Source organism: Pelophylax lessonae (genome assembly GCF_965119305.1).
Source record: "Pelophylax lessonae genome assembly, chromosome: 1".
NCBI classification, from domain to species: Eukaryota; Metazoa; Chordata; class Amphibia; order Anura; family Ranidae; genus Pelophylax; species Pelophylax lessonae.
Window position 1 is genome coordinate 563,301,353 of NC_138768.1, and position 27,227 is coordinate 563,328,579.

General features: G+C 40.9%; 1 protein-coding gene across 1 annotated transcript in view; it reads right to left on the reverse strand.

The window, feature by feature from the left end:
- PTPN13 (protein tyrosine phosphatase non-receptor type 13) overlaps positions 1-27,227 on the reverse strand; it is a 541,021-nt gene that overhangs the window by 341,787 nt on the left and 172,007 nt on the right. The window contains exon 4 of the mRNA XM_082263089.1: positions 3,276-3,341. Within this exon, the coding sequence (XP_082119215.1) occupies positions 3,276-3,341 (66 nt within the window). The remainder of the gene's footprint in view (positions 1-3,275; positions 3,342-27,227) is intronic.

A 27,227-nucleotide genomic window follows, 5' to 3' on the forward strand; every position in this document is an offset into this window, starting at 1 on the left:
AGGCCCAAACAGTCCCCCACGTGGGAAGGGGAGGAGGGGAAGGAGTTGCACAACAGGACAGAGGGAAACCCAGGAGTGTGAGGGTCCGACCATCCCTGGGAGGGGCCAGCGTCCACCCAAAAATCCGCCAGGGAAGAGGGGTATCACCGTACCGGGAACACAGGCGGGCGCTATCTCCTGACAGGACCCCTCTCCGCCGAAGTGGGGGGGGGGGGGCTGTGGCCAAATAGGAACACTGCGACATAGGCCTAGACCCAGTCATGTGCGACCTTGCGAGACGTTTAGCTCGCAGGGCCAGTCCCCGTCCAGTGGGACTATGTTGCGGCCGACACAGCGTGGAGCTAAGGTCTGCACGCGCTCGCTGGGGTGACCACTGGATCTATATATCCAGCCTGTCACCCAGATCCGGCATAGTTGCTTGAAGATCTCACAGGAAAAAAATCCGGAGAAAAAGACACCTAATAAAAAAACATCTACATAAAAAAAATACTTTTTATTCCAAAGATCCCAGCAAGGAACTAGGTCCTTACTCCTGACTAGGCAGATTAAAATGGACATTCCTATGCATGAAGAGAGGGGGGTGTACCCTCCGGGACTGCCCATAGGTGTAGCCTGAATTTTTTTCTGCCTAGTGTCCTACTCCTATAGGGGGCAGTATAACCCTACTGATATGGATAAGAGCACTGCGTCCGTCAATGAACGATACAGAAAATCTTTTATTTTATGTGCATAAACAAAAAGCAATTTTCTTATCTGTATATTTTAAAAGGATTGTTGTTAATAATAATAATAATACTAATAATATGTATATTATAAGCGTTGATAGTTTTTTTTTTTTTTTTCCACTATAGAATACCATAAAATATTTTGGATCTTTTGGAGGAAGTTTTTTCTTCTAGCTCATTGTTTGTAAATTCTGTTACTTTGAACACAGAGCGTGATTATTACCATTTTTCAAAATGATAGCTAACAATTATTTTATTTTACCACCGCTTCGAGTGCAAAGATGTTTATTTTACTTTATTTGTCTTTTAGGTCAATAGCACATACATACAGTACATAAATTATATATACCTATATATATCTATCTATCTATCTATCTATATATACACAGTGCCTTCCGAAAGTATTCGACCCCCTTGAACTTTTCGACCTTTTGCCACATTTCAGGCTTCAAACATAAAGATATAAAACTGTAATTTTTTGTGAAGAATCAACAACAAGTGGGACACAATCATGAAGTGGAACAAAATTTATTGGATATTTCAAACAAATAAAAAACTGAAAAATTGGGCGTGCAAAATCATTCAGCCCCTTTACTTTCAGTGCAGCAAACTCTCTCCAGAAGTTCAGTGAGGATCTCTGAATGATCCAATGTTGACCTAAATGACTAATGATGATAAATAGAATCCACCTGTGTGTAATCAAGTCTCCGTATAAATGCACCTGCACTGTGATAGTCTCAGAGGTCCGATTAAAGCGCAGAGAGCATCATGAAGAACAAGGAACACACCAGGCAGGTCCAAGATACTGTTGTGGAGAAGTTTAAAGCCGAATTTGGATACAAAAAGATTTCCCAAGCGTTAAACATCCCAAGGAGCACTGTGCAAGCGATAATATTGAAATGGAAGGAGTATCAGACCACTGCAAATCTACGAAGACCTGGCTGTCCCTCTAAACTTTCAGCTCATACAAGGAGAAGACTGATCAGAGATGCAGCCAAGAGGCCCATGATCATTCTGGATGAACTGCAGAGATCTACAGCTGAGGTGGGAGACTCTGTCCATAGGACAACAATCAGTCATATACTGCACAAATCTGGCCTTTATGGAAGAGTGGCAAGAAGAAAGCCATTTCTTAAAGATATCCATAAAAAGTGTCGTTTAAAGTTTGCCACAAGCCCCCAGGGAGACACACCAAACATGTGGAAGAAGGTGCTCTGGTCAGATGAAACCAAAATCGAACATTTTGGCAACAATGCAAAACGTTATGTTTGGCGTAAAAGCAACACAGCTCATCTACCTGAACACACCATCCCCACTGTCAAACATGGTGGTGGCAGCATCATGGTTTGGGCCTGCTTTTCTTCAGCAGGGACAGGGAAGATGGTTAAAATTGATGGGAAGATGGATGGAGCCAAATACAGGACCATTCTGGAAGAAAACCTGATGGAGTCTGAAAAAGACCTGAAACTGGGACGGAGATTTGTCTTCCAACAAGACAATGATCCAAAACAAAGCAAAATCTACAATGGAATGGTTCACAAATAAACATATCCAGGTGTTAGAATGGCCAAGTCAAAGTGAAGACCTGAATCCAATCCAGAATCTGTGTGTTACGAACCGCAGCGTAAAAAGGAATGAAACCGCCGTTTAGTGGATGTACCACCTTTGCAGCATGTACGAATTACCCCTGTAGCACGCCAGCATACGAATAATCATCCAAAGAGAGCCCCAAACAATCGAACGGCTTTCTGTATAATAAATCCCCCTCCAAAAACTAGACAAAGCTCCGAGTTGAGGGTAAAAACAGGAACTGTTTATTACATTCCAAGACAGACAGTTACACACAGCTAAGGGGCACTCCCCTTAGCCTTGCAGGGGGGGGGATGAGACAAGGACCAACCAACAACCAATGAGAACTGTACATTTGAAACTGCAAGTCTTAATACACACCCCCTGTGGAGAGATGTCTCCAGCACAGCTCAGGCTATTGTCTGTATCATGAATCCACACACTTAGACACAGAAACAGGAGGGGGGGGGGGGGATGGGTTGTAACATTACATTACATTAACTCAATGCCATGAGTCAGTTGTTCAGAGGATGAATAAAGGGAAAATAAAATGCAATGTCCCAAACTCATAAGAAAATGACACAAAGGGGTTTACAATCCAGGAACAGGGTGATCCGTCACCCATAGTGACGGCTAGTACCGTCACACTGTGGAAAGAACTGAAAACTGCTGTTCACAAACGCTCTCCATCCAATCTCACTGAGCTCGAGCTGTTTTGCAAGGAGGAATGGGCAAAAATTTCAGTCTCTCGATGTGCAAAACTGATAGAGACATACCCCAAGCGAGTTACAGCTGTAATCGCAGCAAAAGGTGGCGCTACAAAGTATTAAATTAAGGGGGCTGAATAATTTTGCACGCCCAATTTTTCAGTTTTTTATTTGTTAAATATGAAGGCAGACACGATAGACATGAGACTTTCAATTCAATGGATTGTAAAATTCAGTAATGATGTACGTTTAAACAAATATCATGTGGATTTACCTGGCTTTGTGGTACTTCATAATCTGCTCCCCAATATAAGGTCATCCCAAGGGAATAAATGTGAATCTGCAACAGACAACCACATTATTTTACTTGCAATTCTTCTGGACAAGGTATATATCTATATTTACAGCTTCAGGATTCTGTAAAAGATAAAAAGGACTACTTTTTCTGTGTGTATAATGTGTATTCAATCAATTAATAATATACAGTGGATATAAAAATTCTACACACCGCTGTTAACCACTTGCTGACCGCCGCACGACTATATACTGCGGCGGTCAGCCCCTCACAGGCAGAGTGACGTATCGGTACGTCACTAGCCTGGGAGGGTCTGGGGAGCAAGCGCGCGCCGCCGGGGGCGCGCTCCCGCGGGGTCACGCACCCCCCCCCGCGCGTGTGACCAGCGGACCCGATGTCCGCCGGTCACTCTGCGATCGTCGGGGGGAGAGGGAGAAAGGCAGGCAGCTTGGCAGCTTGTGTAAACAAGCTGCCTGTCAGTTCTCCCTGTGTAGAGACACTGATCATACGGTTCTACTATGTAGAACCGTAGATCAGTGTAACTACACCTCAAGCCACAGCCAATCACAGTTAGAATCACGCCCCTAGGGACACACATAGCCCCTCCCTCTCAAATAAAGTTAACCCCTTCACTGCCAGTGTATTTTTACAGTAACAGTGCATATATATAGCACTGATTACTGTAGAAATGTCACTGGTAACCCCAAAAGTGTAAAAAATATCAGTCAAGGGTCCGATCTGTCCGCCGCAATGTCGCAGTACCGCAAAAAAAAAAATCGCAGATCGCCGCCATTACGCGTTAAAAAAAAAAAACAACAAAAATGACAATCTTTCCCTTTGTTAGTAAACGCGATAACTTTTGCGCAAACCAATCAAAATACGCTTTTTGCGATTTTTTTTACCAAACATATGTAGCATAAAACAAATTGGCCGAAAATGTTAAAAAATTTTGATTTTTACTTTTTTTTTTGGGGAATTTCATACAAAAAAAATGTGAAAAATATTGTTATTTTTGCAAAATTGACGCTCTTTTTTTGTTTATAGCGCGTGATCAAAAAAAAAAAAAATCGCACAGGTGATCAAATGCCACCAAAAGAAAGCTCTGTTTGTGGGAAAAAAAGGACGTCAAATTCGTTTAGGTACAGCGTCGATCGACCGTGCAATTGTCCGTTAAAGTCACGCAGTGCCGAATCGCAAAATACCCCCTGGTCAGGAAGGGGGTAAAATCTTCCGGGGCTTAAGTGGTTAAAATGTTATGTTTCTGTAATATCATTTCAAAACATTTTCCACCTTTAATGTGACCTGTACAAACTGTACAACTCAGTTAAACAACAATGAATGGAGATGACAATCAGCACAGGACCTTAATATTCCCCTGAATGATAATTCTATTATCTCTGATGTATAATCTGACACAATGTTTTGTTTTCAAAGTAAAAATATTATAATATTTAACAGAAAATAAAAAGAAAATATGAAAGATTAGAAAGTGACACCTGCAATAAAAGATGTGATATATATATATATATATATATATATATATATATATATATATATATATATATATATATATATATATATATATATATATATATATATATATATATATAATGAAAAGGTGTTAATAAACCCAATGTTCTAGAAAGTGCTGGTGCAAATATTAAACGTGTAAGAAAAAAAAGTGAAATGCAGGAAGTCAGTAATTATATGTCAAACTACAGAAAAATGCTGACCAACTACCTGGAAAATCTGTAAAACAGAAAATGTTAGACCAAGTGCTTATTAAGAAAGTGCACCGTACAGTAGGTGTATGTGAATTCTGGAAAATGTGTGCCAAAAATGTAAATGAAGTGGATGCTGGATGCAATTATGAAAAGTGCATAATGCAATCTACTATGTGGATAATTACTTAAATAAAAATCTAGAGAAAATTGTGATAATCCCAACTGTAGTGCAAATGCCAATTTAAGTGCAGAACTAGGAACAAACGTTGACCAGCTTCCTGGAAATATTATATAAAGTGCATGAAAATATGAATAATAATATAAAAAATCTCATTTCATAACCACATATTCATAAAATTCATATAAAATACAAAACATATATCTGTAATTGAATATATTATAATTGTGTCTTTGAAAAAAAAGTCCACAGTTCTGCAACCAAGATCTCAACAAAGTGCCAGTGCAGGAATGGTGCAAAAAAAAACAGTGCCAAAAAAAAAAAAAATCACATTAAGCAAGTGTCTTCAGTGTGCACTCGTGAGGATCCCACCATCCGTGTCACACAGGACTCACTAGATTAACTCACCAGAAATTAAAGCTGGTAATACCAGCAGCCACATTTGTAGGATTAATTATCCAATGTCGTCAACTTATACAAGAGGGTAAGTAGGTAACCACCAATATCCATATAAATGGGATTAAATATCTTATATATTCATCATATCCTCAAAGTTAATGCCAGAGTAATGGAGTACAAGAATATAGAGGGGAAGGAGAAATAATATTGATAGTGTGTAATTACTCACATTAGTTGGTGTCTGAACCGACACTAGGGACACTAGGCGATCATCAAAAACACGGCTCAGGCTAATCAAGTAGGAGCCGCGAGTGCATGTTTCACTGTACTGTGCGGTGTATTCCTTCAGCATCCGGAAGCCCTGCCCTACTAGTTTCGTCAATTAACGTCAATTGAGCGGCCTCTCTATTTGCACCAGCACTTTCTAAAACATTAGGTTTATTAACACCTTTTCATTACATATACATACACATATATATATATATATATATATATATATATATATCACATCTTTTATTGCAGGTGTCACTTTCTAATAGCATTCTATCAAAAATTCTTTCATTTTTTTTTATTTTCTGTCAAATATAATATTTTTACTTTGAAAACAAAACATTGTGTCAGATTATACATCAGAGATAATGGAATTATCATTCAGGGGAATATTAAGGTCCTGCGCTGATTGTCATCTCCATTCATCTTCGTGCAGAGTATCTGCAATTAATTAGCTGCACTTCCTTATTCCCTTGTCAATTAGCCTTGGAGTCCCAGGCGCTTGATTAGTTATTTTTTCTCACTCAGTTGAACAACAAACTTAAAATTTTATGTGAAGGGACGTAAAAATAAACTAAAATATGATTGCATAGGTGTGCACACCCTTAAACTAATACTTTTAAGCACCTCTTGATTTTTTTTTTTTTACAGCACTCAGTCTTTTTGGGTACGAGTCTATCAGCATGGCACATCTTGACTTGGCAATATTTGCCCACTCTTCTTTGCAAAAACACTCCAAATCTGTCAGACTGCGAGGGCATCTCCTGTGCACAGCCCTCTTCAGATCATCCCACATATTTTCAATCAGATTCAGGTCTGGGTTCTGGCTGGGCCATTCCAAAACTTAAAGGAATTTACAAGAAGATGATTAGTTGATTTGGATGTACCCTGTTTCCCTGAAAATAAGCCCTACTCTGAAAATAAGACCTAGCGTTAATTTTGGGGATGGCTGCAATATAAGCCCTACCCCAAAAATAAGCCCTAGTTAAAGTGGTTCTAAAAACATTTAATCCATTTTGTAAAAAGATGATATAATGTGCAGTGTGTCTCCTTTTGTAACTTTATTGTGGAAAATCGATCATTTACAGCGCGCTGGGCACTCATATGACCTGAGGTAGATCTCCTTTCCTCATGGTTTACGTCATTGGCCCCTCACTCTGCAGAGCTGAAAGCGGGGAAGAAGAGCTCCGGTGGGTCATGTGAGTACCCAATGGATAAATTTACAAAAAGAGACACACTGTACACTCTATAATCATTTTTCAAAACTGATTATATAATCTTATAATGCCTTTAATCAAGGTTTATGATTGGGATTACTGAATGTCCTAATGCTGACTCCTGAGAAGACAGGGGACGCAGTAACTTTTTTAAAAAAAATTATTGTTTTATTCCAAGTTTTTTTTAGAACAAAGAGAGGGGTAAATGACAATACAAGCACTGTGCTGTCTATCATGCCTTAAAGAATCAGGATTTTTTTTTTTGTTAGGGTTACAACCACTTTAAGATCGTCATGGTGACATGACTGTTTGAATAAATGTAAATTATTGTACATGCCGTAAATAAATAGGACATCCCCTGAAAATAAGCCCTAGTGTGTTTTTTGTAGCCAAAATTAATATAAGACCCGGTCTTATTTTCAGGGGAAACACGGTATGCTTTAGGTCGTTGTCATTCGGAAAGATGAAGTGCCTCTTCATGTTCAGCTTTCTAGCAGAAGCCTGAAGGTTTTGTCCCAATATTGACTGGTATTTGGAATTGTTCATAATTCCCTCTACCTTGAATAAGGCCCCTGTTGCAGCTGAAGAAAAACAGCCCCAAAGCATGATGCCACCACCATGCTTCACTGGGGATATGGTGTTCTTTTGGTGATGTGCAGTGTTGTTTTTGTGCCAAACATATCTTTTGGAATTATGGCCAAAAAGTGCAACCTTGGTTTCATCAGACCAGAACACATTTTTCCACATGCATTGGGAGACTTCCGATGGGTTTTTGCAAAATTTAGCCGGGCTTGGATGTTTTTCTTTGTAAGAAAAGGCTTCCGTCTTGCCACTCTACCTCATAGCTCAGACATAACACGGAAGATAGTTGTCACATGTACCGCACAGCCAGTACTTGCCAGATATTCCTGCAGCTGATTTAATGTTACTGTAGGCCTCTTGGCAGCCTCCCTGACCAGTTTTCTTCTAGTCTTTTCATCCATTTTGGAGGGACGTCCAGTTCTTGGTAATGTCACTGTTGTGCCATATTTTCTTCACTTGATGATGACAGTCTTCACTGTGTTCCATGGTATATCTAATGCCTTGGAAATAATTTTGTACCCTTCTCCTGACTGATACCTTTTAACAATGAGATCCCTCTGATGCTCTGGAAGCTCTCTGCGGACCATGGCTTTGACTGTAGGATGTGACTAAGAAAATGTCAGGAAAGACCTACTAGAACAGCTGAACTTTTAATCAGAGGCACATTAAATGATGGCAGGTGTGTACTGACTCCTATTTAACATGAGTTTGAATGTGATTGCCTAATTCTGAACACAGCTACCTACATCCCTGGTTATAAGAGGGTGTGCACACTTAAACAACCACAATATTTTAGTTTTTTTTTTTTACTCCCCAAAAAGATTTCAGTTCATTTTTTCTTTGCGTTGTTCAGTTTATAGGTCACATTACCAGTGAAAAAAGTTCTGAAATTACTTAGCTTGGTCTTATTTTTTCTACATCACAGAAACCTGACATTTTAAACAGGGATGTGTAGACTTTTTATATCCACTGTAATATTCATACCACTCATTTATACAAACAGTACACTTAAGCTGGCCATAGACGATCAGCATGGAACAGCCAAGTTTTGAGCCATGTATGGGCAGGCTGATTGATCAACTTGGGTAAAACCAGTCCGTCAGATTTTTCATGTGATTGCCAGTGGCTATAGCTGATAGCAATAATTGTGTTTTCCTTCTCCACAAGAGGGATTCCCCGATCAACCCACGGTTGCAGGAAACAAAACCGCACCTAGAGCCAGCTTAACCACTTCCATACCGCGCAATTTCTGGCACTCCGCTCCTACATGTAAAAATCATCATCTTTTTGCTAGAAAATTACCCGGAACCCCCAAACTTTATATATTTTATTTTAGCAGAGACCATAGGGAATAAAATGGCGGTAATTGCAACTTTTTATGTCACACGATATTTGCGCAGAAATTTATTTTTTTTTTTTTGGGAAAAAAAACTTTTATGAATTAAAAAAAAAAAAAAAAACACTAAAGTTAGCTGGAATGGCTAATGTGAAAGAGGATGTTATGCCGAGTAAATAGATATCACGCTTTAAAATTGCGCACACTCGTGGAATGACGCCAAACTTCGGGACTTCATCTCTATAGGCGACGATTTAAAATTTTTTACAGGTTACCATTTTAGAGTTACAGTGGAGGTATTGGGCAAAAATTGTTGCTCTCGCTCTAAGGTTCGCGGCGATACCTCACATGTATGACAGTATCCCTTTAAAAGTCCCCTCGGCCCATCCATTTTCCTTCTTTACCTCACATGTATGGATTGAACGCCGTTTACATATGTGGCCGTGATAAATGCATGAGTGTGCTTCCGCATGCGAGCACGCGGTAATGGGAGCACTTTAATTTTTTTTTATTTCTATTGTTTATTTTTATTTTTACACTTTCCCTTTTAATTTTTTTTTTTGATCACTTTTATTCTTATTATAAGGAATGTAAACATCCCTTGTAATAGGAATAGTGAATGACAAGTCCTCTTTATAGGGAGATCTGGGGTCAATAAGACCAAAAATCTCTCCTACAGGCTAGAAAGCCTGAAATAAAAAAAAAAAAAAAAAAAAGAATAAAAAAAGATCTTGGCTATTCAGCCGAGATCAGTGCCGTATTGAAAACTGCCGGACTGGGGATGACATCATCACGTCGCGCCCAGGCCTCCGAGAGTCAGAGACTGCCGGGGATCATCTGGTCCTCGCAGTCTCTATGGTGACACTTCGCCAGGTGGCTGATTCCTTCTCCGGCTCGCCGATCGCACAGGCGAGTCAGTAGAAGCACCAGAGAGAGGTGGGGGATGTCCCCTCCCGCCGCCTGCAAGAACGTTCAAGTGGCTGAACAGCCGCTAGGATTGTTCTTATGGTGAAGGGAATCACCGGCTGAAAAAAATGATATCTGAATGATAACTGCAGCTGTAGGAATCATTCAGATATCCCCACTCAAATCCCAGGACATCATATGATATCCACCTAAGGGGAAGTGGTTTAGGAACATAGCAGAACACCAACTGTCCCTCAATTGAAGGGACTGTCTTTTAGATCCAAATCCTTCTTTCCCTCTTTCCTCCTTATGGCCAGTACACATGATCAGAAAATTGTACGAAAAAGAGCGCATTCAAAGCAATCGTACGATAATCAAATCGTTCTTATGCAGCTTTTGAGAGTCGCTCACGACAATTCAAGTAAAATTATCCAATGGGACAAGCATGGAATTTTTCCAGTGCGATACTGGATTGTACGATTTTCATTTAATCAATACAGCTGTCATTTGAAAATACAATACAAATTACAACACATTACAAATCTTTTTTTTTGTCATCCGAAAATTTTCATGACTTTAGTAAACTCTTAATTTTCGATATGTAGACTAGCATGCAAAAATTTAAAAAAAAAGAATGGTCGATCATTCAACCGATAATCTCATTGTGTGTACCAGGCATTAGTTGTCTCTCCTTTTAGGTCTGATGCATCGATTTTTATTAGATGACAATATGTGTTTGGGGTTGTTGACATTAGGACAAGCTGTTGCGTCTGTGCAGCCGCTGCTTCCTAATAAACTTGAATAGGCTTCCTACATGCAACAAATAAGAATAGTGAAATCAAGTGTAGTGGATGTCAAGCAATTATTATGGAAAATTAAAAATGGCAACTCACATAGAAACAGTTAAAAATATACTTTTATTTCTCATTTTGAGAAAGGTGGAGGCCCGGGAGATATTTCACCTGCACTGATATTTATCAGCAGGTAATGTCTCAATCTGACCCATCTTAAGCATACAGTTGTGTGCATACGCAACCGTTGAAATCATTCTTGAGAGTGACCCTCGAGAGATCCTCCACCCCCCCAGACAGTGAACCTCCAGAGACCAGGAAGTGGAGTATTTATTTCAATGTCTTCCTTTAGGCCTCTTGGAGACAGTGAATTCAAAATGAAGATCCAGTACATTTCCCTTTCCCAGAGCCTCTTAAATCGCTCTCCAGTGAAGTGTTTATGTGAAATGGAATCAAAAGCCTACACACGCAGGCCTTCGAATGATTTGTCATAAAATTCGACAAAGTGTTTGGGAATGCTTTGTTTGGTGTTCCTTCCTCACAGTAAATGTTAGGCTTGATAAGGAGGCAGCATGCCTTGAAATGTGTAGCCACACCTCCCTGGACGTCCCTTGATGTGTGAGGTCACTTTCGGCTTGCTTGAAATCCATGGACCTTCCACTTCCTGCTTCCTAGTCTCTGTCCTCTGACCTAGACACTGTATACAGCCTGGCGTACGCAGTGACTGTGAACTCCTGACATAGATGTTGCTGCATAGCGGACCCACCATTACCTGACACACATGGTTCATCTCTTATTGAATGAGCTGCCATTTTTTTCTGCTTTCCAAATTACTCACAATGCTGCACTTAGGTTGGCGCCCTCTGGTGTTTTCTTAGCTTTTCCAGGCTTAGTCAGCTGCCAGATCTGTGGGTTTTTATGGACTAGATCCTGGTACCTTACCTTGGGAAGATCCCTATCCATGTTGATAAGCATATTTTAACTGTTTCTGTGTGAGATGCCATTTGTCATTTTCCATAATAAATGTTTGACATCCACTACACTTAGACTTTGTGCTCTGCTTTTCTTATTTGCCATTATAGAGATTTCTTCAGTCTCCTGGAGGTGCTGCATGAAGGTGTTTTTCGCAGTCAACAAGAGCTGACCCCTGCAGTGCCATAAGGACTTATCTTGATGGACTGATAATGGACTTTTTGCTGAGTTCTCCTATATAGGAATATGCATATTAGAGCCAGGGTTACACTTCTTGTGCTATATCCCCATTTCTTATTCCTGCATGCAGCACCTGGTGGCTAGTGACACAGAAAAAAAGAGCCTCAGAACCCATGTAAACGCCTTAAGCTGGGTATACCGTCGAATGTTGGGAGACATTTGTAGGTTAAAAAACACACAACTGACATTCGGCCTGTGTGTGTGTGTTGGCTTCTGTCAGACGAGCATACTGGAAAACCAACAGCCGACCGACTCCTGATCGTGAATGGGTGAATGGGGGACCCTCCCCCTATCAAAATACAATAGTTCAGCGGGGGAAGATTGCTGTATTTACTTTGCATAGTTAATGTGGATGGGGGAAACTAATTTTTTCTACCTCTTAAAGGCTGAAAGGCTGAAATGTGAGCCTGCCTCTACATACTTTTTCAATTTATGGTTGTATGTAGATATATTTGTATGTAATAAGTATTGTAGAAAGAAAGTGTATGCATAGTCACTTGACAAAAAATGCAACTAATATTTTTTTCCAACATTAATCTGTAATGGTATAGATTTGCTTCAAGCATCTCCAATTTAGAAAGTGTTAATGTCAGCTAAATTTTGCTATATCACCATTTATTTTGACTGAACTGGTATTGAATTTCAGCTGCTTTGTCAGAATCTCTTTTCATTTACATTTTAAACACTCCACCTCCTCCTGATAAGATAAAGGTGTGGCTTTAACAAAATCAAGCCACATCACTAGCTTTTTTATTTGCCTTTTGATGTTATCTCCTTTGAAATGTGCATTTTACAGTCTTCTGTATAATGAACACTGAATGCAATACTCCGTGTTCTATGCTGTAATTCATTTTCCTGACGGGAAGAAAAGATAAAATCTAGGTATAGCTGATCTGGGGATATACTGTATTTAATACTAGTTGGATCACAATAAGGCTGATGACACATGGGCAATTTCTTTGCAGCAATTCACATTGCATGCACCACATTTTGTTACAGCGATTTGTCGCTAAAGCTGGCCATAGATGGTTCGCATCTTTGCTGGTTCAGCAGGGACTGGCCAAGATTTTAACAATGCATGGGCAGGCTGATTGTCAATATCGATAGATCAACTTGGGTACAACTAGCATGTCAGATTATTAGGATGAGATTATTCCCAATGGCTATAGCAATAATCACTGTGTTCTTCTGGCAGGGATGGCTCCCCACGCCGAGAGAACACAACTATGTGGGAGGGATTTACCCACATCAACACAGATTGTGTTGATAGGGGAATTGAGTGATTTTCTTTCCTACAACCTGTCGTTGCAGAAAGAAAATCACGTCATCTATGCCCTGCTTCAGAAACTCAAAATGACTTTCTATGGGCTTGGCAACAGTAAATTTTTTAAAGCAATTTGTCATTCTGTCATTCAGCTAATGAGATTCACCAGTGTTTCGGCTCAGCTGCAAAATCGTTAGTGACAATGACTCCTAATGTGAAATGTTGCAGCAACTGTTCTACTTCGCTACAAATCAATGGAGTGCGATTTGTAGCAGGGCACAACTCAATGCTGTAGCAAATCACCAACAACTCTAGTGATCAAATGACTAGCTTCTAATTGTTTTTAATTGCTACCATTAATGATTTGTAGCAGTGATTTTTCCATCAGTCTTAATTTTAGGTAACCATATAATCTCATACGACAAACTTTTTGTGCGATTGTATATTCATTCACACAAAAATCTATGTATTAATTTTTAGGTAAGGGGCGTCTGGTAGGAAACAGGAACAGGGTAATTTCATTACTTATACAAGCACTTTAAACCATAAAAAAGTGGCAACTGATTCTTATCCCAAAGCTACAATAATGTGTGAAGTCAGCCTCTGCATCAACAAGCAGAGAACTAGAAATCCTCTCATCTTCCAGGAATGTTAATCTCATGCGTTATCCTACTCAGTGTTTGTGCAACTAAGGTCCAGCCTAACTAGCAGATTTCAGTTTCCTGAACTCAACTTGCCAAAAGTCTCAATTACATTGACGTAACGTTTGTTCTTGGATCAGGCAAGCACTACAAGAAAACCTACAGAGATCATGTGAACATCACATACATTGTGGCATAAAATAACCCGAAAACATGGTCACTAACTTCCAAGTAGCAATCACAATCATTTTACAGACGTCTGACTCATACCAACAATATTCCACTTCCTTTAAAAAAAAAAAGAATTGAAAAAAAAATATTATGTAACATGGAGGAAGTTCTCACACAGACTGAAAGCATAAAAGGTTGCCATCTTCATTGTCATTGCCCCACATATGCATCAATGCAAATCACCATACAAATAAAATGTACATTCTGCACTGCATGCAATGAACACAGCTTCTAGTCCAGAGATTCAGTTTTTTATGCAGGCTGTTGTTCATCAGGCCATCCTTTTCCTTTTGAGTGTAGTGTTTGGGCACACAAACTGCAGGCCAGATATTTCCAATCACCATCTGCCAAACCACTACTACCTTGGAAAGATAAAAGGAAGCTGCACAACAACAGAAGCTTATGGTCTGAGGAAGTACACCTGTCCCGACGAGCATATGAGAGCTTCCTGGAAGCTGAACTGAAATAAGCAGAACCTTCAAGTGTTAATTCACCTTTAGAGTGTCAGCAACCCGCAACCGGTCCATCAGCACAGGGATTTTGAAATTCCTTTTCCCTTCTCTCCGAGCAGGGCTTCCGGGACAGACCAGATCAATTCTGATTGAATCAATCTAGACCGTCCCAGAAGCGCCATACAGAGAAGAGGGAGAAGAGTGGAGATTTTAAATCCCCAAACCGCTGGACCAGCTGTGGGATGCTTCCTGTAAAGTTGAACTAGACCTTTAAAGTCCACAGGCTTAGAAAATTCAGTTTGTAAATGGAAAGAAAACTGTCTAAAATACCATATTCAGAGATTAGTGATTAAAGTGGTTCTAAAGGCAGAAGGTTTATTATCTTAATGCATTAAGATAAAAACCTTCTGTGTACAGCGACCCTCCTCAGCCCCATCTTGATCCAGCGATGTTGCGCGAGAGCCTCTGCCACCCAGGTCTCTCCCTCCTCATTGGCTAAGAGGCTAAGACAGCAGCGGGTGCCATTGGCTCCCGTTGTAAAAGTCAGTGAGCCGATGAGGAGAGAGAGGGGCAGGTCTGAGCTGCGGCTCCATGTCTGAATGGACACACAGAGCAGCGGCTTGGCTCAGGTGCCCCCATAGGAAGCTGCTTGCTATGGGGGCACTCAAAGGAGGGAGTGGCCAGAAGCGCCTGCGAGGGACCCAAGAAGAGGAGGATCATGGATACTCTGTGCAAAACCATTGTACAGTGCAGGTAAGTATAACATGTTTGTTATTTTTAAACCCCAAAAAAAAAAAAACAAGACTTTAAAGTGATTGCATAGTCATGTTTTTTTTTTTCTATTAAAATAAACATATTCTACTTGCTTCCTCTGCAAAGTGGTTTTGCACAGGGTAGCCAAGATCATCCTCTTCTCTGGCTGGAGCTCCTGCCCCCTACCACCTGTTGAGTGCCACCACAGCAAGCAGCTTGGTATGGGGGCACCCGAGCCAAGCTGCAGCTCAGTGTATCTGTTAAGACACGGAGCTGCTGTTCGGCTCACTCTTCTCTCTCCTGATTGGCTAACTGAGTTTGATTGACAGCCAACTGTGCCACTGCTGTGTCTCAGCCAATCAGGAGAGAGAGTTGCTGACGGATAAGGCATTTGTGGACATTGTTGGAGGAAGATGTGGCTCAGGTAAGTATTAGGGGGGCTGCTGCACACAGAAGGCTTTTTATGATAATACGTTGAATAAAACCTTCTGACTTTACAATCATTTTAGCTCCAGCTTTTCATACCTTTTATAGTTTGTTTGGGCCAAGATTGGCCAATTCACTAACATGTGAGGCTGCTGCATGTGGGGTATTAACTGGATGTAGCTGAGGCTACCTACAGAACATAGCCCTGTGTTCCGGGTTCAAGCCAAGACTTCCTAGTCTCATACCCGGAACACAGCAGAGCCTATTACAGCGGCACTCAGCCATTCAGAGAAAGCAATGTATTCTAGCAATGAAGTCAGAGTTTGTGACATCATTAGCCCGCCTCTCTGATTGCTAGAATACAACACCTTCTCTGAATGGCTGAGCGCCACGGTGATAGACTCTATAGTGTTCCGGGTATGAGACAGGAAGGTCTTGGTTTCAACCCGGAACACAGTGCTGTATGCAGCTGCACATCCAGTGGCCTCACATCTTAAAAGGGATTCTATGCATTAGGATACTATAACCTTTTGTGTGCAGCAGCCCCCCCCCCCTCATACCTAAAAAAGGGGGGGGGATCTGTGCTTAGGATAGAAAAACAAGGTATTGGCTGCTGCCCACCTCAAGGGTATAGCTCAAAGAGATATACAGGAATATATAGGGGAAGGTGAGGTAGATGGCGCTGCCTATAATAGATAGTATATCTTAAATAAACAATTGGTAAGTAATAACGGAAATTGATAGATAATAATGATATTGTGCAGTATACAGTTGCACAGCAATAAATATAAACACAAAAATGTGCAAAGTGCGAAGGAATAAATATAAGGTGCAAAGTGAACGCTGAATAAGTATTTGGCAAATGGGTGTCACTAAATAAAGTGACTAGCGTGGATGAAAAGTCATAAAGAATAAATAATAAATATATAGATGTGGTACTCAGATAAATTTGACCAAAAAAGTGCAAGTGCAAAGGAATATATAAAGGTGCAAGGTGAACACCAAATTGATATATTGGCAAAGCAGTGCCAATAAACAAGTGAATCTAATAAAATAGAAACACTGAGAGATAGTGACTGTAGTTATAAATTATAAAATAAAAAAATAAAAAAATTAGCAATTAAGACCTTAGACCACTAAGACCTTCAGTCGGATATCCAAGCCAGAGACACCTCTCCAGATAAGGTATTTTGAAAAAAATGGGGGGGGAGGGGGGTAAAATAGAAACAGAAATACTGGTTTGCTATTCGGGTATGATGAGTACTAACATAAAGGGATCCAGCGTGATGTTTCGAGTTATATAGTATATATCTACTGGTTACCATAAGGCAAGGGGGGAAGATGTGCTCAATCGCTGGGTATCTCATGTTCATAATACAGCCATCCCGTCTAAATAGCTCAAAATTTTCCTTGTTGCTCCCTGACAATATGTATCCAGCGTTCAGCCTCCATAATAGCATTCACCTCCCTTTTCCATTTAGAAATGGTTGGACAGGCAGACTGTCTCCAGAATCTGAGTATCAAGGTCTTCCTGGCATGTAGCAAATGAAGCACCACACTCCTTTTATAGGCCTTCAAAGAGGATGGTACCCCATGAAAGAGGAGGTGGAAAGGAGAGTTTGTGATTAGTCTGAGGGATAGTTTTTTAATTCAAGGGACGATTGCATCCCAAAAGATTCTGACCACCAGATGTGAAGGAATGTGCCCCTTTGGTCAAATCACCTCCAACATTTTTTGCTGGCAGTAGGAAATACCTGAGCTAAATAAGAGGGAGTCCTATACCATCTGCTAAGGAATTTATAGGAGGATTCTTTGGTACAGGAGCTAATAGAAGCGGTATGGGTTGCTTATTGATTCGCTGAATCTGGGGGGGGGTGGTAAATTCTAGTCCAAGCTCCTTCTCCCATTCCGTAATGTAATAAGGGACCGTCGCAGAGCATTCGCTTAAGACCAACTTATACATTTTCGATTACAAGTGTCTGGAGTCTGTGAGATGACTTTAATGCACTATTTAATTAAGTAACTATGTGGCAAATGAGTTTTAATGATAAATGTAAAGTTATGCACTTGGGGGCTAAAACATGCATGCATCTTACCTACTAGGCGGAGTACAACTGGGGAGTCAGGGGTAGAGAAGGCACAGGTGTTCTAGTAGATCATAGACTTAACACCATGCAATGCCGAGCTACAGGTTCTAAAGCTAGCAGAATACTTTCTTGTATCAAAAGAGGTATAATTTTACCCCTGTACAAAAGAATTAACAAGACCTTATCATCTGATATGCAGTTCTGTTTTAGGCACCAGTTCACAGAAAGAATATTGGAAAACTGGAGAATGTGCAGAGAAGGGCAACTAAACTGATAAGAGGCATGGAGGAGCTCCGCTATGAGGAAAGATTAGAGGAGCTGAATGTATTCTCTTTCTTGAGAAGAGGAGATTGGGGGGGGGGGGGGGGGGGGTGTGATCAACATGTATATATACACATAAGAGGTCCATATAGTGTACTTGGTGTTGACAAATTCACTTTTAGGTCATTACAGATAACAAGCGGGCAGTCTTTACACCTGAAGAAAAAGATTTAACCGGTTGCCGACTGCCGCACGACTATATACTGCGGCGGTCAGCCCCAGCCAGGCAGAGTGACATATCGGTACGTCACTTGCCTGTCACTTCCTTGTGAGCCAATAGCGGGCGAGCGCGCACCCGCGGAGGCGTGCCCGCCGCGGCTCGTTCACAGGGAAGTTAGTGCATGTGACCGGCGGACCCGATGTCCGCCGGTCACTCGCCGATCGTCGGTACAGAGGGAGAAAGTCAGGCGGCTGATGTAAACAAGCTGCCTGTCATTCTCCCCTGTGTAGAAACAGTGATCAGATGGTTCTACTATGTAGGACCGTTGATCACTGTTCCTACACTAGTAGCCACAGCCAATCACAGTAGAAAGCACGCCCCTAGGGACACACTTATCCCCTCCCTCCCCAATAAAGTTAACCCCTTCCCTGCCAGTGTCATTTTGCAGTAACAGTGCATATGTATAGCACTGATAACTGCAGTAATGTCACTGGTAACCCCAAAAGGGTCAAAAATGTCAGTCAGGGGTCTGATCTGTCCGCCGCAATGTCGCAGTAGCGCAAAAAAAAAAAAAAAAAAAAAAAAAAAAAAATCGCAGATCGCCGCCATTACGCGTTAAAAAAAACCCACCAAAAATGACAGTTAGTTAGTAAACGCAATAACTTTTGCGCAAACCAATCAAAATACGCTTTTTGCGATTTTTTTTACCAAACATATGTAGCAGAAAACAAATTGGCCAAAAATGTTAAAAAATTTTGATTTTTAAATTTTTTGGGGGGGGAATTTCATATAAAAAATGTGAAAAATATTGTTATTTTTGCAAAATTTACGCTCTTTTTTTGTTTATAGCGCAAAAAGTAAAAATTGCACAGGTGATCAAATACCACCAAAAGAAAGCTCTGTTTGTGGGAAAAAAAGGACGTCAAATTCGTTTAGGTACAGCGTTGCACGATTGTCCGTTAAAGTCACGCAGTAAAAAAAAAACGCAAAAAACCCCCTGGTCGGAATGAGGGTAAAATCTTCCGGAGCTTAAGTGGTTAACCTCCCCATATAGAAAGGCTTCTTTACAGATATGGAATAGACTCCCTCTAGAACTAGTTCTGGCCAGCTCAGTAGACTGAAAAAAGGACTGCATGCAGTCCTAAATGTACAAAATATAGCGGTTATTAACATTTATATGTAATAACACCAGGGATAGTTGGTCTGGGAATATCTGAATGTCTCCTGGGGGATAAGGAAGGAATTTTATTCCCCCACCGCAGCAAAGTAGACCATGCTTCATAGGGTTTTTTTGCCTTCCTTCGGATCACCTGTGGGTAAAGGGTTGTGTTTATGGAGGATTTCAAATAGTTGAACTAGATCAGTGACGGCGAACCTTTTTGAGCCTGAGTGCCAAAACTGCAACACAAAACCAACATATTTATTTAGCGATCCAACAACTTAGCTCGTGTGCCCAACGAGAGGGCTCTATGTGCCAGCTGTGGCAAACCTGCCATAGGTTCGCCATCACCAAACTAGATGGACTTGGGAATTTCTTTTAACCTGGCTAACTATGCAACTGATGGCTATCACTAGTATAGGAAGGCCTCATTCACATTGGAACCCCTGTATTTGACTTTACTAGGCACAAATTTAGTCAAGTAATCTGGGAAGTACAGTATAAACAACTTTGATGCTTGCCCGATCACTTTTTCCTGTGTTAGATATTCCTTTTTTTAACCAGTTAAGGACCAAGCCCATTTCTGATGCATGTGTTTTTAAAGTTAAAATCAGTATTTTTAGCTAGAAAATTACTTTGAACCCCCAAACACATATATATATATATATATATATATATATATATATATATATATATATATATATATATATAAAACAAAGACTCTAAGAATAAAATGGCAGTCATTGCAATATGTTTAGTCACGTGGTATTTGCGTAGCAGTCTTTCAAATGCAATTGTTTTTGGAAAAAATACATTTCACTGCATTTAATAAAAACTACGGTAAACCGTTAAGTTATCCCAATTTTTTTGTATACAATTTTTTTGTATATTGTGAAAAATGTCACGTCGAGTGAATAGATACCTAACATGTTACGGTTTAAAATTGTGCACACTTGTGGAATGGCGAAAAACTATGGTACTTAAAAATCTCCATGGGTGATGCTTTAAAAATGTTTTAATGGTTACCAGTTTAGAGTTACAGCATAGGTCTTTTTAAATTATTGCTCTTGCTCTAGTGATCGCGGCGATACCTCACATGTGTGGTCTGAACACCGTTTCATTTGCGGGCGCAACTTACGTATGCGTTATTTCGTGCGCAAACTCACGACGACGCTTTAAAAAAAAAATGTCCTATTTATTTTATTTCATTTTTTATTTTTAAAACGGTTTTAAAAAAAAAAAATTATAATAAATATAAGCGCCGGTTCACATTACCGCGACGCTACTTCCCAGGGCGACTTCCGAGATTGCGGTGCGAGCAGCGCGCCGCGACCTCGGAGCGGCCGCCACGGACTTCATAACATTGAAGTCTATGGCGGTCGCCTCCTGGTCGCCCCAAAGAAGCTCCGGACCCTTTTTCTAGGTCGGAGCGACTTGTGTCGCTCCTATTAGAACGGGTCCGCAGCTTCCCTATGGGAGGCGACCTGCGGCGACCTGTGAGGCGACCAGGTCGCCTCACAGGTCGCCCTAGTGTGAACCGAGCCTTAATATGATCACTTTTATTGCTGTCACAAGGAAAGTAAACATCCCTTGTGACAGTAATAGGCAGTGACAGGTACTCTTTATGGAGGGATCGGGGTTTTAGAAGACCCCAGACCCCTTCACTGCACTTCAAAGTATTCAAAATGCCAAAATTAGCATTTATGAATACTGACAGTTTTTTAAATTTGGCGCCGTTAGCCGCCGAGTAAACCAGAAGTGGCGTCATGACGCAGCTTCCGGGTTACTACATCAGAGACCCGATCAAAGCTGAATCCAGCTTTGTTCAGGACTCCAACCAGCCGGCGGACCTGCTGACTGGTTGCTCGAGTCTCCCAGTGGGACAGATGACCCAGGCAGAGCCGTGGAAGGAGGGAGGGGGACTGCTGAAAGAACAGTTCCGGGTTGATGCCTCATTCCGGTACAACCACTTCTCCGAGCAGACATAAGTGTACGTCGATTCGTGGGAAGTGGTTAAAGCAGGTTTAGTTGCGTTTATGCTTGTTTAGATGCAATTACATGCGCTTGTGTTTAGTTTCTAATGGGTTCCTGTATGCACATAATTCAATTTTCTAATAACGCAGCTATATGCTTAGTTTGAATGGTAGCACTAAAAAAGCATTACCTGTATTATAAACACCATCAAAATTATCCTCTAAATAAATTCAGGGTAGAAACTGCCAATGTGAATGAGGTCTAAAGCAGAACTGCCAATTTCTTTTATCTTCCCCTCCTCAAGAGATGAAGATAGAACTACTGAATCTAGCATGACAGCCAGGCAACTAGTATTTTTAGAAGCAGAGGTCAGCACTCAGCAATGGCAGACTGCATATAAGTTTTGACTAATGACATTTTAATTCCACCCCATGCTTCCTAATTACATTTTATGTTAGACCACCAAATATTTATGTGCTCATTCTTAATTAACTCTACCACATCTTCTATGAAAACCGCATACGGTAAATACTTATTCATTAAGCACTTTCTATTTTACACAGATCATACAACTTTATCAGACTAAATATTTATGTTAACAAAACAAGGGCTGAACTGATTACACTCAAAGCGAGTGAAATCAATTGTTCAAAAATTCATTAGGGAAATGAAATAAAATGCAGCCACACAGAACATGGTATGCTTTTAAGAGAAATCAAATTAGAGTTGTTACAGGGCCTCCTATTTAAATGTAATGAAATATGTCCAATCTAATAAAGTGTGATCGGGCAGTGCACAGAAGGCACAGTAGCCCAATGAAATGATTTTGAGGCTGTTCTGCAGCAGACTGCCTCTGGCAAGCTATGGTTGGCCGAGCAGACCTTACTGGCACACCGAATAGGAAAATAAGTCTGCATTCTCCATGATTTCAATATTGACTCATTTGTAGAACAACTGTGCCAAAATGCATGTTAAAAAAAGTCAATAGCAATGAGATATTCATGTTTTAAATTATGTAAGCAATTTTAAAAAAGATAGAAGGAAAAAAAAAAATTGAGTTAACTGAAATAAAAGAAAATATATACTTTTTTTTTGCAACATGCTAAAAAGTGTGATTTAATCACTGTGGACATTAGTTCTGACAAGGAACATGGAGTTTATGTTTCTTGTGTGGGTTTTCTAGCTGTGCTCTGGTTTCCTCTTACAGACCAAAAAACGCTGGTTGGTTAATGTCCTCCTTGCTATTGTGTTTGTGTGTGACAGCTGCCTACGCTAGGACACAAACCTCATGTTGATCATTTTTTTATCAGATCAAAATGAAAAACTAAAAGTAGTATTAAGATACTAATGCTCAGAATAATAAACTTTACACACATTTTTTTTTTAAACAGACCTACCCACTTATAGCCAACAAACACAAAAAGACGAAAAAAGCACACACACACATATATAAGGAGAAAGAGAGGCAAGTAAAATGTTGACATACGAGGAGTTGCTTTTTTCAATTTCTATAAAAATCAATAATCTGCTAGTATAAATACTTAATTTTTAACGCCGAACTCTAGGTAACTATAAAAGACACAATTTAGTGCTCTGTAATCATTAAGAGATTTGTAAAGGCAAAAGGTTTTATTATCTTAATGCATTCTAGTCATTAAGATGAAAAAAAACCTTGTGTGTGCAGCAGCCCCCCTTAAACTCGCTAATACTTACCTGTGCCCATCTTTGTCCATCAATGTTGCAGGAGTTTCTAAGCTGCCCGGGATTCCCCTCTTCATTAGCTGAGACAGCAGAGCGGCGTGATGGTCTCCCACTGCTGTCAAAGTTAGTCAGCCAGCCAATCAGGGGAAAGAGGGGGCGGGCCGTGTCAAAGCTCCATGTCTGAATGGACACAAGGAGCAGTGACTCGGCCCGGGTGTTCCCACAGCAAACTGCTTGCTGTTGACATGGGTTCTAACAAGGAGCATGGCTTCTAACAAGCTGCTTGCTGTGGGGGCTCAACAGGAGGGAGGGGCCAGGAGCACACAAGGGGGACCCGAGAAGAGGAGGATCTGGGCCACTTTGTGCAAAACCAACTGCACAGAGCTGGTAAGTATAACTTGTTTGCTTTTTTTTTTTAAACAAGACTTTACAATCACTTTAAGGCCTTGTTCACATGGGTGAAGATGCCCATAACGTGTGAATGGACTTTTTTTCTTTTTTTGCAGTGTCCCTGTCTCCAAGTTCCAGTGTACAGAAAGCTCATTGAAGTCTTTTAGAATGCAGTGGCTGCTCGAACACAGCCAAGCACCTTAGAAGGGGTTAACATCAGGGGCAATCAAAGCATTAACTGTGTGCATATAGCCAATGTTTCAGTGTAGTCGGGGAGGTGCTTTCACTAGTACAGGTTGCTTTCAGTACAGAAACACAGGATCCATGTCTTCTATACTGAACGAATGACAATCCCCCCCCCCCCCCCAAAAAACAAAAAAAACAAACAACCCAAAAACGTTTAAACCTTCTTAATGACACCTGAGTAAGTAAGCAGTGTATTACTATACAGTTTACTTACTAGGTTTATGCAGCACGGCATCACATCATGTGACATTGCTCTAAGCTATTACACACCCTCCCTTCCAGGAAATTCAGAGCGGAGTGAGCGGTCAGTCCAGCATATGCTCCTGCCCCAGATACTTTACTGACAATACACTCCTTTCTGGATGGTATGGAAGGGGAGGAAGTGTAAAAGCTACAGATATCACAGGACATACTCTGCGGTTTGACTCCACCCCTGAACATGCTGTACTGTTAAAATGAACAGTGATCACGAGACCCATGAAAAAAGGATAAAATAAAGGATACAAACATGCTTTTTAAAGCCCAGTACACACTATATATACCTCAAAATATCCAATGGTTGTCAACGCACACAAATCAGGAATAAAAAATGAGCCCAGATGCACAGTACAGATGACATTGCATAGCACAGTGTGTATAAACCAAGACAGCAGCGCTCACGGGTCTTAATCTGTGAATGCATGGTGATGGTTTTGTTTCGACGTGGCACAAGCTCATCTTCCTCAGGACGAGATTGTGCCTTGTCGAAACAGAACTGTTATTGTGCATTCATCTCTCAAGACCTGTGAGTGCCGCTCCCTTTTAAAGTGTATGTATGTATGTATGTATGTATGTATGTATGTATGTATGTATGTATGTATGTTATATATATATATATATATATATTGTGAGGGATTTGCTCGGTGGCGGGTGGGGATGACCCCTTGGGGGGTGCGTTTTCCCAGAGAGGTAGCCGACAAGTGCTTGCAAACAAACAGTGTGGTTTATTAAATGGTGTTTTCTTCACCAGGCTGTATGCAGCAAAACATCCAAAATAAAATAAAACAGAAAATAAATCCTTGCCTCTGTGGGCGGCTACCTTCTCACAACTGGAACCTGCCTAAGTGTCTGTCTCCAACCTACCGTCGGGCAGACTTCCTTGTCCTACAGCGGACACTCAATAGTCCTTTTATAATAGCTTCGCAGGGCAACACAGTCCTTTATTTCTTTCACATCAACAGTTCGTCTTCTCACCTTTGAGACGTATTCACCCTTGGTTACCGTCCCGGGCACACATCACTCCGGGGGGTCTTCTCCCAGGCCCACACATCCTGTCGGGAGGCACACGCTGACTGTCCTCCTGCTCCCAGCCCACATGGCTTCAGGATGCAGCTTCTGGAGGCAGCAAACAATAGGAATTTCTCTGAACAAATTATAGAGCCTTAACTCCCTCATTCTGAACAGGTGAAGGCCTTTCAACTTCCTGCTGGCTAGCTCTGTAGCCAACACCCTAAATTAATTAATGGACTTTCTAAATCAGGTAGAAATGTATCTCCTTCCTGTGACTACATTCCCAGATTTAGCTGACTTCCTGTTACATACCCCCCCCTCTTGTTTCAACCCTAGGGTTGGGACACAGATTTCCAGGCACGCATGTGTCAAGCACTGCTGACTCACTGATAAGCCTCCTATTATCCTCAAGCTTCCGGATGAAACTGTTTTGTCATCTTCATTGACGGATTTCTCATAAATGCCACACAGTTTGTCTCTCATCTCATATACACATTCTTCAACTGCATTTTTGGCATCATTTCGCTCCTTCTCGTTTCTGTCATCTTCATTGACAGCTTTCTCATAAATGTCAGACAGCTTGTCCCTCATAACCGTCTGTCCAATCCACCACGGAGGACCGTGATCCATAGGCAACTCAATTGGGCTAGTCTTAATGTCTTCAACATTCTTAAGACGCCTCTCTCTGCAATCCATAAATGTTTTCCACAAAACTTTGAGAACCTTTGCTTCACTAAGCTTTGTTCCAAGTAGGGACTCTTGACATCCCTCTGTGACTTGAGTTGCCTCTCCATACAGCTGTACACAATCATTGACTTTTTGTTGTAAAAGGGAATGATCTTCCTTCTTGAGCTTTGCTTGCTCTAAGATGCTGTGCAGAGGATTTTCCAATTGAGACAACAGGCTGTCACACATTTCTTCAAAGTGACCCCTGTTCCTTTTCCCAGAGATATCAATATCATTCAAACATTTCATATTCATAGGCAGATCTGAAGCATTTGCACTCATCAACTTCTTAAACTTTTCGCCCTCCTGAGCGAGTCGCAGTAAAGGCCTACTACTTGATTTGATATTCAGTTTATATTTCTTGCCAAACTCTTCACAGAAGTAGCCAACCAGAACATCATCAACTTTCCTTCCACCAACATAGGGGTCAAAGGCAACAACACAGTTGAACCCAGCGATCTGGGTGGTATCCATTATAGACCTCCTCTCTGCATCAGTGAAGAAGCATGGAACTGCAACACATTCTTTTACAGGTTTCTTCAATGCACTTTCTGCTGAACTATTTGACTGCTCAAGGTCACCTAGTTCTTTTTCTCTATCTGAATTCCACATGGAATGCATCTCAAGATCACGATCAAACTTCTGCCACCCGTCTTTCACCAGTTCCATTTTGGAAACACTCCCTGAAAGGCACTTATTCATTTGCTTCACGTTTTCACCAACAGCCTTAGTTTTCTCCACTAGGTTTTCAGCCTGAACTGAGAAATCACCACATTTCTTACTCAGCTCCTTTGTTTGCTGAAGTTCTAATGATACATTTTCCAATGCTTGAAGTTTTTGAAGGAACGGTTTATTCCAAAGGGGTGATTCAAGCCACATGTCGTCACATTTCTGAGGCTCACTCAGGACAGACCCCAAAACACTGATCCTTTTAAAAACTGCATCAGGCACACTATCCCCTCTTTGGGACAGATCCTCTGTTGCCTGGAATTCCTCTTCCAGTTCCTGCAACGGAATCTTCATCTCTTCTACTTGCTGTTCTAAGGCTCGCTTAGACTTTTCTAGCTCCTGAACGCTTTTCACAACATCATCCTTGGAGCTGACCAATTCTTCCATTTCTGTACGCAGCTGTTTAACACTTTCTAGTTCAGCCTTACACTCTAGAGCTTCCTCCAAAGAGCGAGCCAAGAACAGGGCTTTGCTCTCGTTATCACGCACCTCCGTTTCTGCACGTGCGCGTTCTTCTGCATATTTTGCAGACACAGTCTTCTCTTCACCAAGCATCTGATCAAACTTCTTTTTCACATCTTCAACACACTGTAATGAACCAACGCTTTCTTCCATGCGTTTTTTCATATCCGCTATCTGAGCTTGCAATGTTGCGACTTGCTCTGATAGGTTTTTCTTTGCTTCCGCCTCCTCTTTTAATTGTTCCAGGAAGCCATTTTTCTCATCTTCCATTTGTTTGAGCTTTGTGCTAAAACTCAGCCTTTGACACCTCTCTTCCTGTAAGAGT